Source organism: Vigna unguiculata, chromosome 3, assembly GCF_037176805.1.
Source record: "Vigna unguiculata cultivar grain cowpea cultivar isolate G323 ecotype 2 chromosome 3, ASM3717680v1, whole genome shotgun sequence".
Classification (NCBI taxonomy): domain Eukaryota; kingdom Viridiplantae; phylum Streptophyta; class Magnoliopsida; order Fabales; family Fabaceae; genus Vigna; species Vigna unguiculata.
This window is the reverse complement of record NC_140794.1, coordinates 26,129,761-26,143,289: the sequence shown is the minus strand read 5'-3', so window position 1 is coordinate 26,143,289 and position 13,529 is coordinate 26,129,761. Positions and strand designations below refer to the sequence as shown.

General features: G+C 38.7%; 1 protein-coding gene across 1 annotated transcript; it reads left to right on the top strand.

Moving 5' to 3' along the window:
• The first annotated feature begins 11,636 nt into the window (after positions 1-11,636).
• Positions 11,637-13,111, top strand: LOC114175717 (transcription factor bHLH95-like). Its single transcript, XM_028060501.2, has 3 exons — positions 11,637-12,010; positions 12,085-12,525; positions 12,792-13,111. Exons 1-3 carry the CDS (start codon positions 11,738-11,740, stop codon positions 12,882-12,884), a joined length of 807 nt encoding a protein of 268 aa, XP_027916302.1. The 5' UTR covers positions 11,637-11,737; the 3' UTR covers positions 12,885-13,111.
• Positions 13,112-13,529: the final 418 nt, after the last annotated feature.

Below are 13,529 nucleotides of genomic sequence, written 5' to 3'. Positions count from 1 at the left end.
TTCATATTATAACGTTCGTATTTAGTCTTTCAGTCGGTGCTACCGTTTATGAAAATGATCACGCCACCGCGTTTCCTCGAAAATGATTACGTTTCTTTCTATAATTTGATTAAAAAAAATGTTCTATTTAATTGTTTAAATTTCAATTCAAAATTATTTTTCATCTAAAATAATTCTAAACAATTAAAAAGCAATGGAAGGTAAACACACACAGCCATCGTAATTACACATTAGAGCAAGTAATCATATTTATAAGTGTTGGAAATAGTTCAAGTGTGAATTAAAGTTCCACATTGCATAAAATAGACAAAGTTAAACATTATATAAGAATAACGACTCATAACAACATTGCCTTAAGGTTTTGGGGTTAAATTGGTGTCTAAGGTCTTATATGTGTAAGACTAATGTCATGTAACCATATAGAACCACAATCTCTCAATATCCATAACCATGCCAATAACTATGACTATAAATGCATATATGAAAAAATTATATATATAACCCATCAGTGGTATCAGAGCAACCAATCATGTTATGTTACAAGTGTTTCAATGAAATTCAGGTTATACACCCACTAACAGGAGTCATGGAATTATGTCTCGACCACTGAAGATTAATATGTTTCATGCCACTTAACAATAACCAACTCATTTAGTTCACATGCCAACTTTCATACCAGACCCATCACCTAAATTTCATGATTCATGCCAAGCATGCTCAGGCTGAAGGGTCTCGCTTAGGCGAGATGTGCTCGCTCAGGCGAGCCCCCCTTCACCTAGGCAAGGCCTCGAGGAAGCATCCAGAGAACATCACGGGATCTCGCTTAGGCGAGACCCCTCTCGCATGGGTGAGGTGTTCGCTCGCTCAAAAATTTTAGCGGGTCGCCTGGGCGACCTTTCGCGCATTGGGGTTTGGGCGAGCCTTCGTCAGACTCGCCTGGGCGAGATTAATAGCTCTCGCCTCTGATTCACCTGCAACAAAGATGTTTCTCGATCCAACCAAACATACCAAGCACTACACACACCAAACCAGTGATTTATCCATGCAAACCATTCACAAGCTCAAGAACAGGCATAAAAACACAACTTAGACTCGGACTCCAACTTCCCGTACCTAGAAAAGGGTTAACAGAACTTCGACACGGGACCTCGGAGCACAGCAGCTCGAGTGATGGACTTGCAGAACTGGCGGAATAGCGGAACAGTGGAAGAAAACAGGATTAGTTCGAACTCTAAACGGTGAAATACGAAGAACAGCTTTAGGAAGTAAATACAGTAGGGTCAGAATCACTTACGTGGTTGAGCTTTTAGGCGGACTGGTTCGAAGCGGGAAACAAACCCTAGTAGAGCTCTAGCGGTACAGTGGAGAGGAAGGCGGCTGCGAATCTGAGAATGAAGAAAGTGTGAGCGTTAGGGCACCCTGGACTTAGCTTTAACCTTTGGGCCAGCTCTTAGGCCTATCAGATTTGGGGCAGCCCCTTTATATAAGGTAGAAAAAAAAAGAACAGGGCCTTACATTCTCCCCAACAACAAAATTTTCGACCTCGAAAATAAAAACTCACCAAGTAAACAGATGTGGATGTGATTTTCTCATGTCCTCCTCTAACTCCCAAGTCGAGTCACCCGTCCTCCGATCCCAGATGACTTTAACAAGACTAAAGGTCTTTCCACGGCGTTCCTCAACCTTGCTATCCTTAAGAGCGATGGGTGGTACTTCCACGGTGAGGTCTTCCCTAATCTGTATATCTTCGGCTTCTAACACATGAGCTGGGTCAAACATGTACTTCCTCAACTGTGAGACGTGGAACATTGGGTGAAGGTTTGCCAACTGCGGGGATAAAGCTATCTCATAAGCCACCGGCCCAATCCTCCTCGTGATCTGATAGGGGCCAAGGAACTTGGGCGAAAGCTTCCTTGAGCGGATAGCCCTTCCCATGCCCGTGGTTCAGGTCACCCTCAAGAATACATGATCTCCCACTGCAAACTCCAAAGGCCTCCTCCTGCGGTCCGCATAGGCCTTCTGCCTACTTTGAGAAGCCTACATCCTATCTCTCACCATCCTCACCTTCTCGGTGGTCTGCTCTAACAATTCTGGTCCAATCAACACTACCTCTCCATCCCGATACCAACAGAGAGGAGTCCTACACCTCCTACCATAAAGAGCCTCGTATGGCGCCATGCCAATGCTCGCATGAAAACTGTTGTTGTAGGTGAACTCTATCAAAGGCAATACCTCATCCCAAGCACCCAGATGATCCAATATGCAAGTCCTCAACAAATCCTCTAATGACTGAATCGTTCTCTCAGACTGGCCATCGGTCTGAGGGTAATAAGCTGAGCTCATAGTCAACTTGGTCCCCAACGCCTCCGGTAAGGTTTTCCAGAATCGGGATGTAAACCGTGGGTCTCTGTCGGAAACTATGCTCGAAGGTACTCCATGTAACCTCACAATCTCCTTAACGTACAGCTGGGCCAACTTGGCCATGGACATCCTCAAGTTCATCGCCAAGAAGTGAGCACTTTTTGGTCAACCAATCCACTATCACTCAGATGGTGTCATGTCCTCTAAAAGTCCGCGGCAGATGGGTCACAAAGTCCATGGAGATGTTGTCCCATTTCCATACTGGTATCTCCAAAGGCTGTAGAATCCCACCGGGCCTCTGATGCTCCACCTTCGCCTTCTGGCACGTCAAACACGCCGACACGAACTGAGCCACATCTTTCTTCATCCCTTGCCACCAGAAGGTTTCCTTGAGATCTTGATACATCTTAGTCATGCCAGGGTGCAGACTAAGACGACTCTTATGTCCTTCCTCAAGAATTAACCGTTTTACCTCCGCATCATCGGGTATACATATTTTGCCCTGAAACCTCAGTATGCCATCATCACTCAAAGCAAAGTCTTTGGCTTCCTCTGATCCAAGCTGTTCTCTGACTCTGTTCAGACTGACGTCCAACAACTGCCTCTCTCTGATCGAGTCCAAGAAGTCACTAGATATAGTAAGGGTACTACACCTAATGGACTCGGACCCCAACTCCACCTGTATCCTCATGTCTCTGAACTTCTCTAGTAGTTCTACCTCTTTTATCATGAGATGCGCTGTATGTACTGTCTTCCTACTTAGAGCATCTGCCACCACATTTGCCTTCCCTGGATGATATAGGAGCTCGAAGTCATAATCTTTCAGGAACTCCATCCACCTCCTCTGCCTCATGTTCAGCTCCTTCTGATCAAACAAGTACTTGAGGCTCTTATGATTGTTGAACACACGGAACTGAGCACCATAGAGATAGTGCCTCCAGATCTTCAAGGCAAATACTATTGCTGCCAGCTCTAGATCATGAGTGGGGTAGTTACACTCATGCATCTTAAGCTGTCGTGAAGCATACGCCACTGCCTTCTTTTCTTGCATTAAGACACAACCAAGCCCAAGATGAGATGCGTCGCAGTAGACTTCAAACGGTTTCCCCACGTCCAGAATCACCAATATAGGAGCACTCGTCAACCTTCTCTTTAGCTCCTGAAAGCTCTCCTCACACTTGTCCGTCCAAGTGAAGGGTTGGTCCTTCCGGGTAAGCAAAGTCAGAGGCGCTACTATCTTAGAGAATCCCTCTATGAACCTCCTATAGTAGCCCGCTAACCCCACAAAGCTCCTGATTTCCGTTGCCGACTTAGGACTTTCCCATTTTACCACTGCCTCGACCTTCGCTGGGTCCACTGCAATCCCCTGGGCGGATATCACTTGCCCCAAAAACTGAACCTCACTCATCCAGAACTCACACTTGGACAACTTGGCGTACAACTACTTCTCTCTGAAAACATCAAGCACCAACCTCAGTTGTTCTGCGTGCTCCTCCTGAGTTCTGGAATAGATAAGGATGTCGTTTATGAAGACTACGACAAACTTATCTAGGAAAGGCCGGAAGATCCTGTTCATGTAGTCCATGAACACCGTTGGAGCGTTGGTCACACCAAATGGCATAACCACATACTCATAGTGGCCATATCTGGATCTGAAGACCGTCTTCTGCACATCATCAGCCTTCACTAAAATCTGGTGGTAACCCGATCTCAGATCTATCTTCGAGAATACCAATGACCCATGTAGCTGATCCATTAAGTCGTCAATTCTCGGAAGCGGATATTTATTCTTGATCGTCATCTTGTTCAGTTGCCTGTAGTCCACACACAAGCGCGAACTCACATCCTTCTTCTTCACTAACAACACTGGTGCTCCCCAAGGCGAAGTGCTGGGTCGGATAAACTGTTTCTCCATCAACTCTTCTATCTGTTTCTTGAGTTCCACTAATTCCACTAGAGCCATACGATATGGAGCCATCGACACCGGGTCGTTCCTAGAACCAGATCAATAGAGAACTCCACCTCTCTACTGGGAGGCAACACTGGTACCTCATCCGAAAACACCTCCTCAAACTCATGTACCACATGTATAACTGATGTTCTTTCTCTCTTTCCCACCTCCATACGGGCGAAGATTATGAAGCATTGCGCGCCACTCTGAATCTCTCTCGCCACCCCCTAAGGAGACACCAACTCAAACTCCTCTAAGTCAGGAAACAACAACCTCTTCTCCCGACAGTCTATCAGAATGTGATTGGCAGAGAGCCAATCCATCCCTAAGATTACCTCCAACTCCTATAGAGGCAGGCAGATTAGATTTACTTTGTACTTGCGTTCCTCTACCTCTACTAGAAGCCTAGCACACAAGAACGACGTCCTGACCAGACCTAACGCCGGGGTAGATACTGGAAGTTTACACTGTAGCTCGCGCACCGACAGACCCAAACGCTCCACACAAGCAATTGACACAAATGAGTGTGTCGCTCCAAAATCAAACAGTACACACAAAGATTCACCCGCTATCATGCATCGTCCCATAACAAGATTACCTGAGCCTGCAGCCTCTGCTCCGGTCATGGCATATACCCTGCCTGTCGCTTGAGGCCTGTTGCCTCTATCTCTCCGCTGGTGTTGGTGAGAAGCCTGAACTGGAGGGCATGCTGCTGCCCTAGCAAGAGTGGGACAATCCTTCCCAAAATGGCCTTCCTTGCCACAGTTGTTGCATCTACGGTAACCCTCCATACGTGGACAAGCACTCCTCAGGTGAGGGCCTCCACAAATGTAGCACTGAACTCGGCCCTGTTGAGGAGAAAAGCTCCTAGACCCTTGAGGCTGATGGTGAGGTCTATCATATGGTCTCCTCCGCTCCTAGTGTCTAGGCTTGGACCCAGATGGTCCACCAATCCTCTGAGGCGGTTGTGACTGCTGTGGGCGCTGACCTTCCACCTCACGCTTCATCTTCTCCATCACCCTGACTTTCTCCACCAGAGCGGCAAAATCCTTGATGGACAAGGGAGCCACCACCAAGCGGATGTCACCGCGAAGCCCATTCTGGAACTTCCTGCATCGCCAATCCTCATCGAGTGGCAGGGTGTAGAAACGGCTGAGGTACTTGAACCTCTCAACATATTGCGTTACCGTCTTCCTTACCTGGGTCAACTGGAGGAATTCTATCTCCTTGGCGTACCGGATACTGTCTGGAAAATACTCAGAGAGGAATCTCTCCTTAAAAGCCTCCCACATCACTAGCTCGTCTCTCTCCTCGAGGATAGATTTGGTGCTGATCCACTAATGCTCTGCCTCCCCCGTGAGCATGTACATAGAGAATGCCAACCTGTTCTCCGCAGGGCACATCTTCACATCATAAATGCGTTCCAGGTCCTTCAACCATTGGTCTGCGGCGTCAGGACTAGTCTTGCCATCAAACTTCGCTGGGTGGTGCTTCAGAAAATCCTCTAAGCTCCACTCACTGACTGTAGGTCGTGGTTCAGGACCAAACATAGGGGCAGTCGCCCTATTCTCCTCCAGCTGGCGGAATGCCTCCATGTGCTGTCGATGGGCGTCCTCAGCAGTTGCCCTAGTAGCCACCATCTGCTATATCACAAGTTATTGCTGTTCAAGCGACGCTGCCTGTCGCTACATGGATGCTTCGTGCTGTTGCATCATCGCGGTGCTCTGCTGCATCATAGCAGCTACCATTGCCTCGATTGCCCTGGCGTACGAGGAGGTGCCATGGATCACTGGCACACAGAAAATCACTTGGTTAAGTTTTGATAAGGCAAGAATTTAACTAAGAACACTCAAAAGACACAGAGAAAGCTAAGCGGACATCCAAGTCCACAGACCTAAGGAATAACCGTTCTGATACCATAAATGTAACGTCCCATTTAATTTAATACACAAAATTAAAGGAAACGTCACACAGAGATAATAATGTAGCATAGTCCTGGGGTTCTTAACACAACCCCAACAAACCGGGCACACCACGATGCCAAAGGAAAACTAAATAAAGGTCTAACAATAGAGCGTAGATCAAGAAGGCATGAAACAATACATGGGCCATAGCCCTAAGGAAACCATGAAAAGAATAAAATCCAGCCCAGATGGCTCAACAGCGGAATCACCATTCCCTTGCTGACCACGAGAACCTCGCCCATCTGCTCCCATCAATCAAATTAGTGATCATCGCAAGAAAGAAGAGCCACATACAAGACAACATTACAACAAACAGGGTAAGCTAGAGCCAAACAACATTTTCATCATTCAGTCAAATATATTTTCATCATCCAATATTCATACAACAACCAAGCATGTTATGACCTTTGAATCAATACACTACGACTTGACTCGACTCATCCAGATACGTATAACCTGGTCGGATTCAGCGGATGCTTGCACTTTTGGTGGATACCTCTGCTCACCCCCGAGCTGCTCACCCCCAAGCTATGTGTTACAAGTGTTTCAATGAATCAAATTTCCCTCACCACAAGGTTAGTCCTTAATGAATTTCAGACCTCCTGCTACTCTCACCACAGGGGTCAGTCCGCTCTAAGTGAGACTAACTGACTCCTTAGAGTGTTAGGATGCAATCCTTACCTTGAATTCTTACCTAGTTATACAGATGGGGCACCACCATGGACACCCACTAACAGGGGTCATGGAATTACGTCCCGACCACTGAAGCGCGACCCTGAAAGTCTCACCTAGAGACCCCAAGGAATTATGCACTGACACAGATCAACCATATTCACATAGCCAAATAATAATCACCACGTATAGATATACATTAATCGTACCAACCTTTAAAGTCAAAGCCTTTCATGATCCAGGCCCAACCCATTTCAAATCATCATATACCATTCATGCTCATAGGATCTTAACTCATCTCATTTTCATGCCACTTAACAATAACCAACTCATTTAGTTCACATGCCAACTTTCATACCAGACCCATCACCTAAAATTCATGATTCATGCCAAGCATGCATAATACTCCATTATATACATGTTTCTTATCATACATTCATACTCAAACCAATATCAGTCATCCAAGAATAAACAAGCACCCAAACAGCGTACTGCCTCGCCCAACCCATCGCTCAGGTTGAAGGGTCTCGCTTAGGCGAGACGTGCTCGCTCAGGCGAGCCCCCCTTCGCCTAGGCGAGTGCTCGAGGAAGCATCCAGAGAACATCACGGGATCTCGCTTAGGCGAGACCCCTCTCACCTGGTCGAGGTGTTCGCTCGCTCAAAAATTTTAGCGAGTCGCCTAGGCGACCTTTCGCACATTGGGGTTTGGGCGAGCCTTCGTCAAACTCTCTTAGGCGAGCCTGACTCGCTTGGGCGAGATTAACAGCTCTCGCCCCTGATTCACCTGCAACAAAGATGTTTCCCGATCCAACCAAATATACCAAGCACTACACACACCAAACCAATGATTTATCCATGCAAACCATTCAAAAGCTCAAGAACAGGCATAAAAACACAACTTAGACTCGAACTCTAACTTCCCGTACCTAGAAAAGGGTTAACAAAACTTCGACACGGGACCTCGGAGCATAGCAGCTCGAGTGATGGACTTGTTGAACTGGCAGAATAGCGGAACAGTGGAAGAAAATGGGATTAATTCGAACTCTAAACGGTGAAATACGAAGAACAACTTTAGGAAATAAATATAGTAGGGTCAGAATCACTTACGTGGAGTAGAAATCACTACTTGAGCTTTTAGGCGGACTGGTTCGAGGCGGGAAACAAACCCTAGCAGAGCTCTAGCGGTACAGTGGAGAGGAAGGCGGCTGCGAATCTGAGAATGAAGAAAGTGTGAGCGTTAGGGCACCCTGGGCTCAACTTTAACATTTGGGCCAGCTCTTAGGCCCATCAGATTTGGGTCAGCCCCTTTATGTAAGGCAAAAAAAAAAGAAGAAAAAATAACAGGGCCTTACAGGAGTGACTGACCGCATAACCATAACCATAACAAAAAGGGGTCACCGAAATATATCCATATGAAAAAGAAAAAAAAACAAGGGACTCACCCTTGGGATTTAGGGCTTTTGATAATATAAGAGATATAAGAGATATATGTGATATGTTATACGGAGGGACATATTGTATTTTATTGATATACCCTATATATAGATTTAAAATGTAACAGAATATCAAGTATAAAATAATTACAATATCTCACCCTTAATATAAAATAATAACTAATTTCCTAAAACTGAAATATATCTCTAAACCTGAAATATTTTCTAAAACCTAATTTAAATAAAAAAAATGATATTAAGTAATATTTCCAAGAAGTTCATCTCTTAATCTGATCAATAATGAATGACTAATTATTTTTTCTTCAATATTTAAAGATGGTTAATTATGTTCAACAAAGTTAGTGAAACTCTTACCTTATCAACATAGAACCATGGGCACGTTGCGTGTTGCAGTTTTCTGAGTTTGGTTTGAAATGTGTGGACTCAAGTGTGAGGAAAGCACTAGAGTTGCATGTATACGAATGAAAAGCTAACTTTTCGAACTTCATAGAAACTTAAAGCGAATAATACACTGTCCTTTAGTTATACCATTAATTACTGTCATTGGATTATATATCTCTCTTTATTACTTGTATCACTCCTAGATTACGTGATATTTATTATTATCTAAAGTAGCATGTTCAAGAGTCTGGACTCAAAGTTATGAAAATATAAAGACTTGTATGTAGTAAATGGAGCCATTATATTTTTTCCTGAGATAATCAAGTTTGATATACATGAAATATTTTGTCTTACTTAAATAAATAACATAAAACATTAAAAACTAGTTTATAAAAGTTTGTATGGGCTTGCAAATGCTGGCAAACAAAAGCGTTTTATCACTCATATATAAGATAAACCAGATCATGATAGAGTTATTAATAAGTTTTTCAACCTCGAACTATTAAAGAATTATATTTCATCTTTAAATTGAATTATAAAATATTTAATATATACACACTTCATAAAATGAAGTAAAACATTTTCTTTAATAAATGATATGTAAAGTATTTTATATATAACTACAAGTCCTGTGTGTTCACATTTATTTATTTATTTATATATATATATATATATATATATTAGTATGTAATAATATTGTGAATAGTTAATATATAAAGTAAATTTATATTTATTAAGAATGAAATGGAATAAATGAAAAAACAATAACTCTTGATGAATGAAAAAAAAATTATCAAGAAAATTTTATAAAAAATATGTAAAAAATAATTGTTAATTTCAAATAACTAAATAAATAATTTATTATAAAATGTAAAATAGGAATAAAAATTGTGTACACAAAACAGAATTTCTTTATATATTTTATATATAAGAATAGATTATAAATAGTTATAGATAAGAAGTTATACAATCAACTAAAATATAACTTCTATATATAGTTAGTCACAAGATATTTTATATTTTATGACTTTAATCAAATTTAACGATAAAATATTTTATAATTTAATTTATAAAATACAATATATACAATAGATTAAATATTTATTTATTAATTTGATTTTGTGAGATTTTAATTTTTTTTAAGTGGCATCAAAGTTTATTTTAATAGTGTTTGTTAGATATTTTGTCACTCAATATCAAACTGTAGAATGTAAATATTATCTTATAAAATCATTTCTAAGGTTGAATTGATCTTAAGCCTATTTTTCCGATATGAATGTTAAAATCTATAATAAAATTTATTCGAACTATTATGCCTTCTATTATTACATCTTGATTATGATCTGTGAAGTTAAATTCTCACACACGAATTTATAAATAAAATACGAATATTACTTTACTAAACTAATAATTTTATGATATTGAATTAAAATCACAATTCAATGTTTTTATTTTACTTAATATTTATATATGAGTTTCTTACATAATGGCAACAACCTGCATCTAAATCATGATTACTTTGTAAAATTAACGTTAGCATCTTTTTCTCTCATCAGGAAAGTTAAAGAGAGTGTATTCATTACCTAATACGTATATTTCTGTCCAAAAACACCATCATTTGCACTTGCAGATAAGAACAAAATTTGTTACAGGGAATATTATTATCATTAGAAAGATAATATAAATAATTTGTTTAACAAAACACATTAAGTTTATCAGTTTAGATTTTCTAAAGTAACGCAGATAAGAAGCATTAAAAAAATAATATAAACATGTAAAGATGTGAATATCTTAATTCAAAAGAGATTGTTATTTTTTAACTATCAAAATGTGAGTTTTAATAATTTTTTTATATCTATGAAATGGATATGTATTATTAATAGGTCATAACTAATGTTAAACCATAAATAAATCATTTTGTTAAAAACGCGTGCCATTATCATTTATTCATACAAATATTATCATATAACTATAAAGCTCATTAATTATTTACTTTTTTAAAAGAAGAATTTAATGGGATGCATATTTATTGGGATTTGAACACACTAGAGATCACAAACATGTTTCTTAACTATTTATAAGAACCAATAAATGTTTTTTTACCAAAGTTTTTTTATTAAAAACCAAGGTGGAAACACATTGTTCACAATAAAACCTGTAATTTTAATGAAAACTATGAAACCATTTTTTTAACATTTAAGTGATTTTTATTATGTGTCTATAGGTATATAATGTAAAAGGACATATTTTTTTAATTGCTTAAAGAATAATTGAATAACTTTTGTGTTTTAAGTAGAATTATAAATATTCTTATCCTTTTTATTTGTTTATCATATATTCACATACATCCAATACAAAAACTTTTTAAATTAAAGAGATTAAAGGCTTAATACGAAGATGAAATGGAAAAGACAACAAAATATAATAAAAATTAGTATATTTGACATAAGAGTTTTGAGAAAAATGTCTTTTGCTATCATAATAAATGTTAATCTTTCGAAAATTACCATTAAATGAAAAACAAAAATATCCAATAAAGAAGATCATAATTTATAACTTCAGATAAATTGCTATTTCATTGTCACCAAAGTTTACTCTACATCTGACAACAATAATAGATATAATATAATTTATTAAAATTGCATTTATATTATAAAAATAAATTACATATATGTATTAAAGAATGAAATAAATGAAATGAAACTCTTCCTAAAATCATGGTTACCATATCTAGTGGGACTGAAATAATATTTTAGCATAATTATGATGTTAATATATTTGTTGTGATTCAAAGTAACTGCATTGTGTTATGGTTATAGTTTGGAGAGAGTTAATCATCATCATTCATATCTTCTCTTGCATCTTCAGCTGTAAGCTCTCTCTCACTTCTATATAAACGTGTCTTCTCCATTCTTCTTCTCATCAAATCTGCCTCTCTTGCGTCAAATCTATCATGCTCTTCATGTCAGAAGATCAAAGTTCTCATGATACGAACGTGCTCTGGGGAAACACGAATTCACAAAAGCAGAAGAACGAAAAGGACGAAGGTGTCATGAAAAAGAAGCGAAATCGAGAGCTGAACAAAGCTACCAGTGCAGAAGGAAATGCTGAAAATAATCGCGAATCTGATCATGAAATGCATATATGGACTGAGAGAGAAAGGAGAAAGAAAATGAAAACCATGTTCGCTAGTCTTCATGCATTGCTTCCGCATGTTCCTTCTAAGGTAAATATTTTCCATCAGATTCATGTTCATTCTTAGGTTTACTTCGTTTCAACTGTTTGATCATGGTTTTGCAGGCGGATAAATCAACGGTTGTGGATGAAGCAGTGAGCTACATCAAAAATCTCGAGAGAACCCTGGAAAAGCTTGAGAAGCAGAAAGAAGAAAGGGTCCGATGTGGGTCCACGTTTGGGTATGGGTCATCATCACCGTCGATGTTTATGACTGCTCAGGGACTTTCTTCTAATTACGGCTTTTCGAACGCGATTATGGGAACTTCTTCAAACGCGCTTTTACTCCCTGCGCAGCAGCAGCCAGTAGCTTTTGATAAAACCTGGGCCTCTTCAAACATGGTCTTGAATGTTTGTGGAGACGAGGCCCAATTCTGCATTTGCGCGGCCCATAAACCGGGTCTGGTGTCCAGCATAGTTTTTGTGCTTGATAAATACAAGATCGAGCTTGTGTATGCCCACATTTCGTGCATGGGGAATGGAAATGCAATCATGATTCAAGCTCATGTACGTTTCAAACTCTTGTGCACTTTTCATTATTACTTCTTATAAAAAACTAAATATTTCTAATTACTCAGACACGCAATTTCTAAATTATTAAAAATACAAAAAATAAATAAATTTATTAATTACTACAGCTTTAATACAAAAATGACACGCATTCATACATTTACTTTAAAAGAATTCAACATTTTTCTTATTATATAGAAGCATGTTACATTAACATAAAATTAGGGTTAGTTTAACTTAGATGAAGTTTTTTGATGATTCAGGGAAAACGAGCTTCACATCAGTTCCTGGATGCAAATTCAGTGGAAGAAATTTACAGGCAAGCTGCGGGAGAGATTCTGCTATGGATCGCTTAAAACTTTGGTTGAAAACACTTATATTATTATTATTATTATTATTATTATTATTATTATTATTATTATTATTATTATTATTATATGTTTATTGTAATTAAGTAATTTTTCTTAAGACTATTAGTGGGATTTTGTGGCTTAACTTCATATGTTCAAATATTGTTGTTTAAGGATTAAACTAAATTTGTATGTTTAATTATCGAAAATCAATGAATAAAATATTTAAATTTATTTTCAACGTTTGTAACTGTGATTTTGTAATATAATAGTCCTAAAAAATAGTATTAATTTTAGATCTTCATATTTTTTTTCGTCCAAAAGACTTAAAAGATAATTAAGCCAAAATAAAGATATACCATTCATGATATAAGTATATAAATCTTAAGACAAATAAAGTTTGTATTCACAATAAAAACAAACATAAATTAAAAGGAAATTTTCAATTCGTTTAAAGTATATAATCGTGAAGTTAATGGTTAGGAATAGTATACAAAGTTTTATATTATCCATCGATGAAAAAATATTAATGGCATGATTCTAAAGTAATTTTTGTAAAAAAACGAAACTTTTTATACATTTTTTTTCATTAGATTAGACGATTATGTAGAGTTGTTTTATTTTGTTAGCACTTAGTCTATTTTCTCAAAA

Bases quoted from the DNA above. Each gene is read 5' to 3' on its own strand.
- LOC114175717 (XM_028060501.2), top strand. From the start codon at position 11,738: ATGCTCTTCATGTCAGAAGATCAAAGTTCTCATGATACGAACGTGCTC. The intron at 12,011-12,084 runs GTAAATATTTTC...ATGGTTTTGCAG, and splicing joins TTCCGCATGTTCCTTCTAAG to GCGGATAAATCAACGGTTGT. The intron at 12,526-12,791 runs GTACGTTTCAAA...TTGATGATTCAG, and splicing joins CAATCATGATTCAAGCTCAT to GGAAAACGAGCTTCACATCA.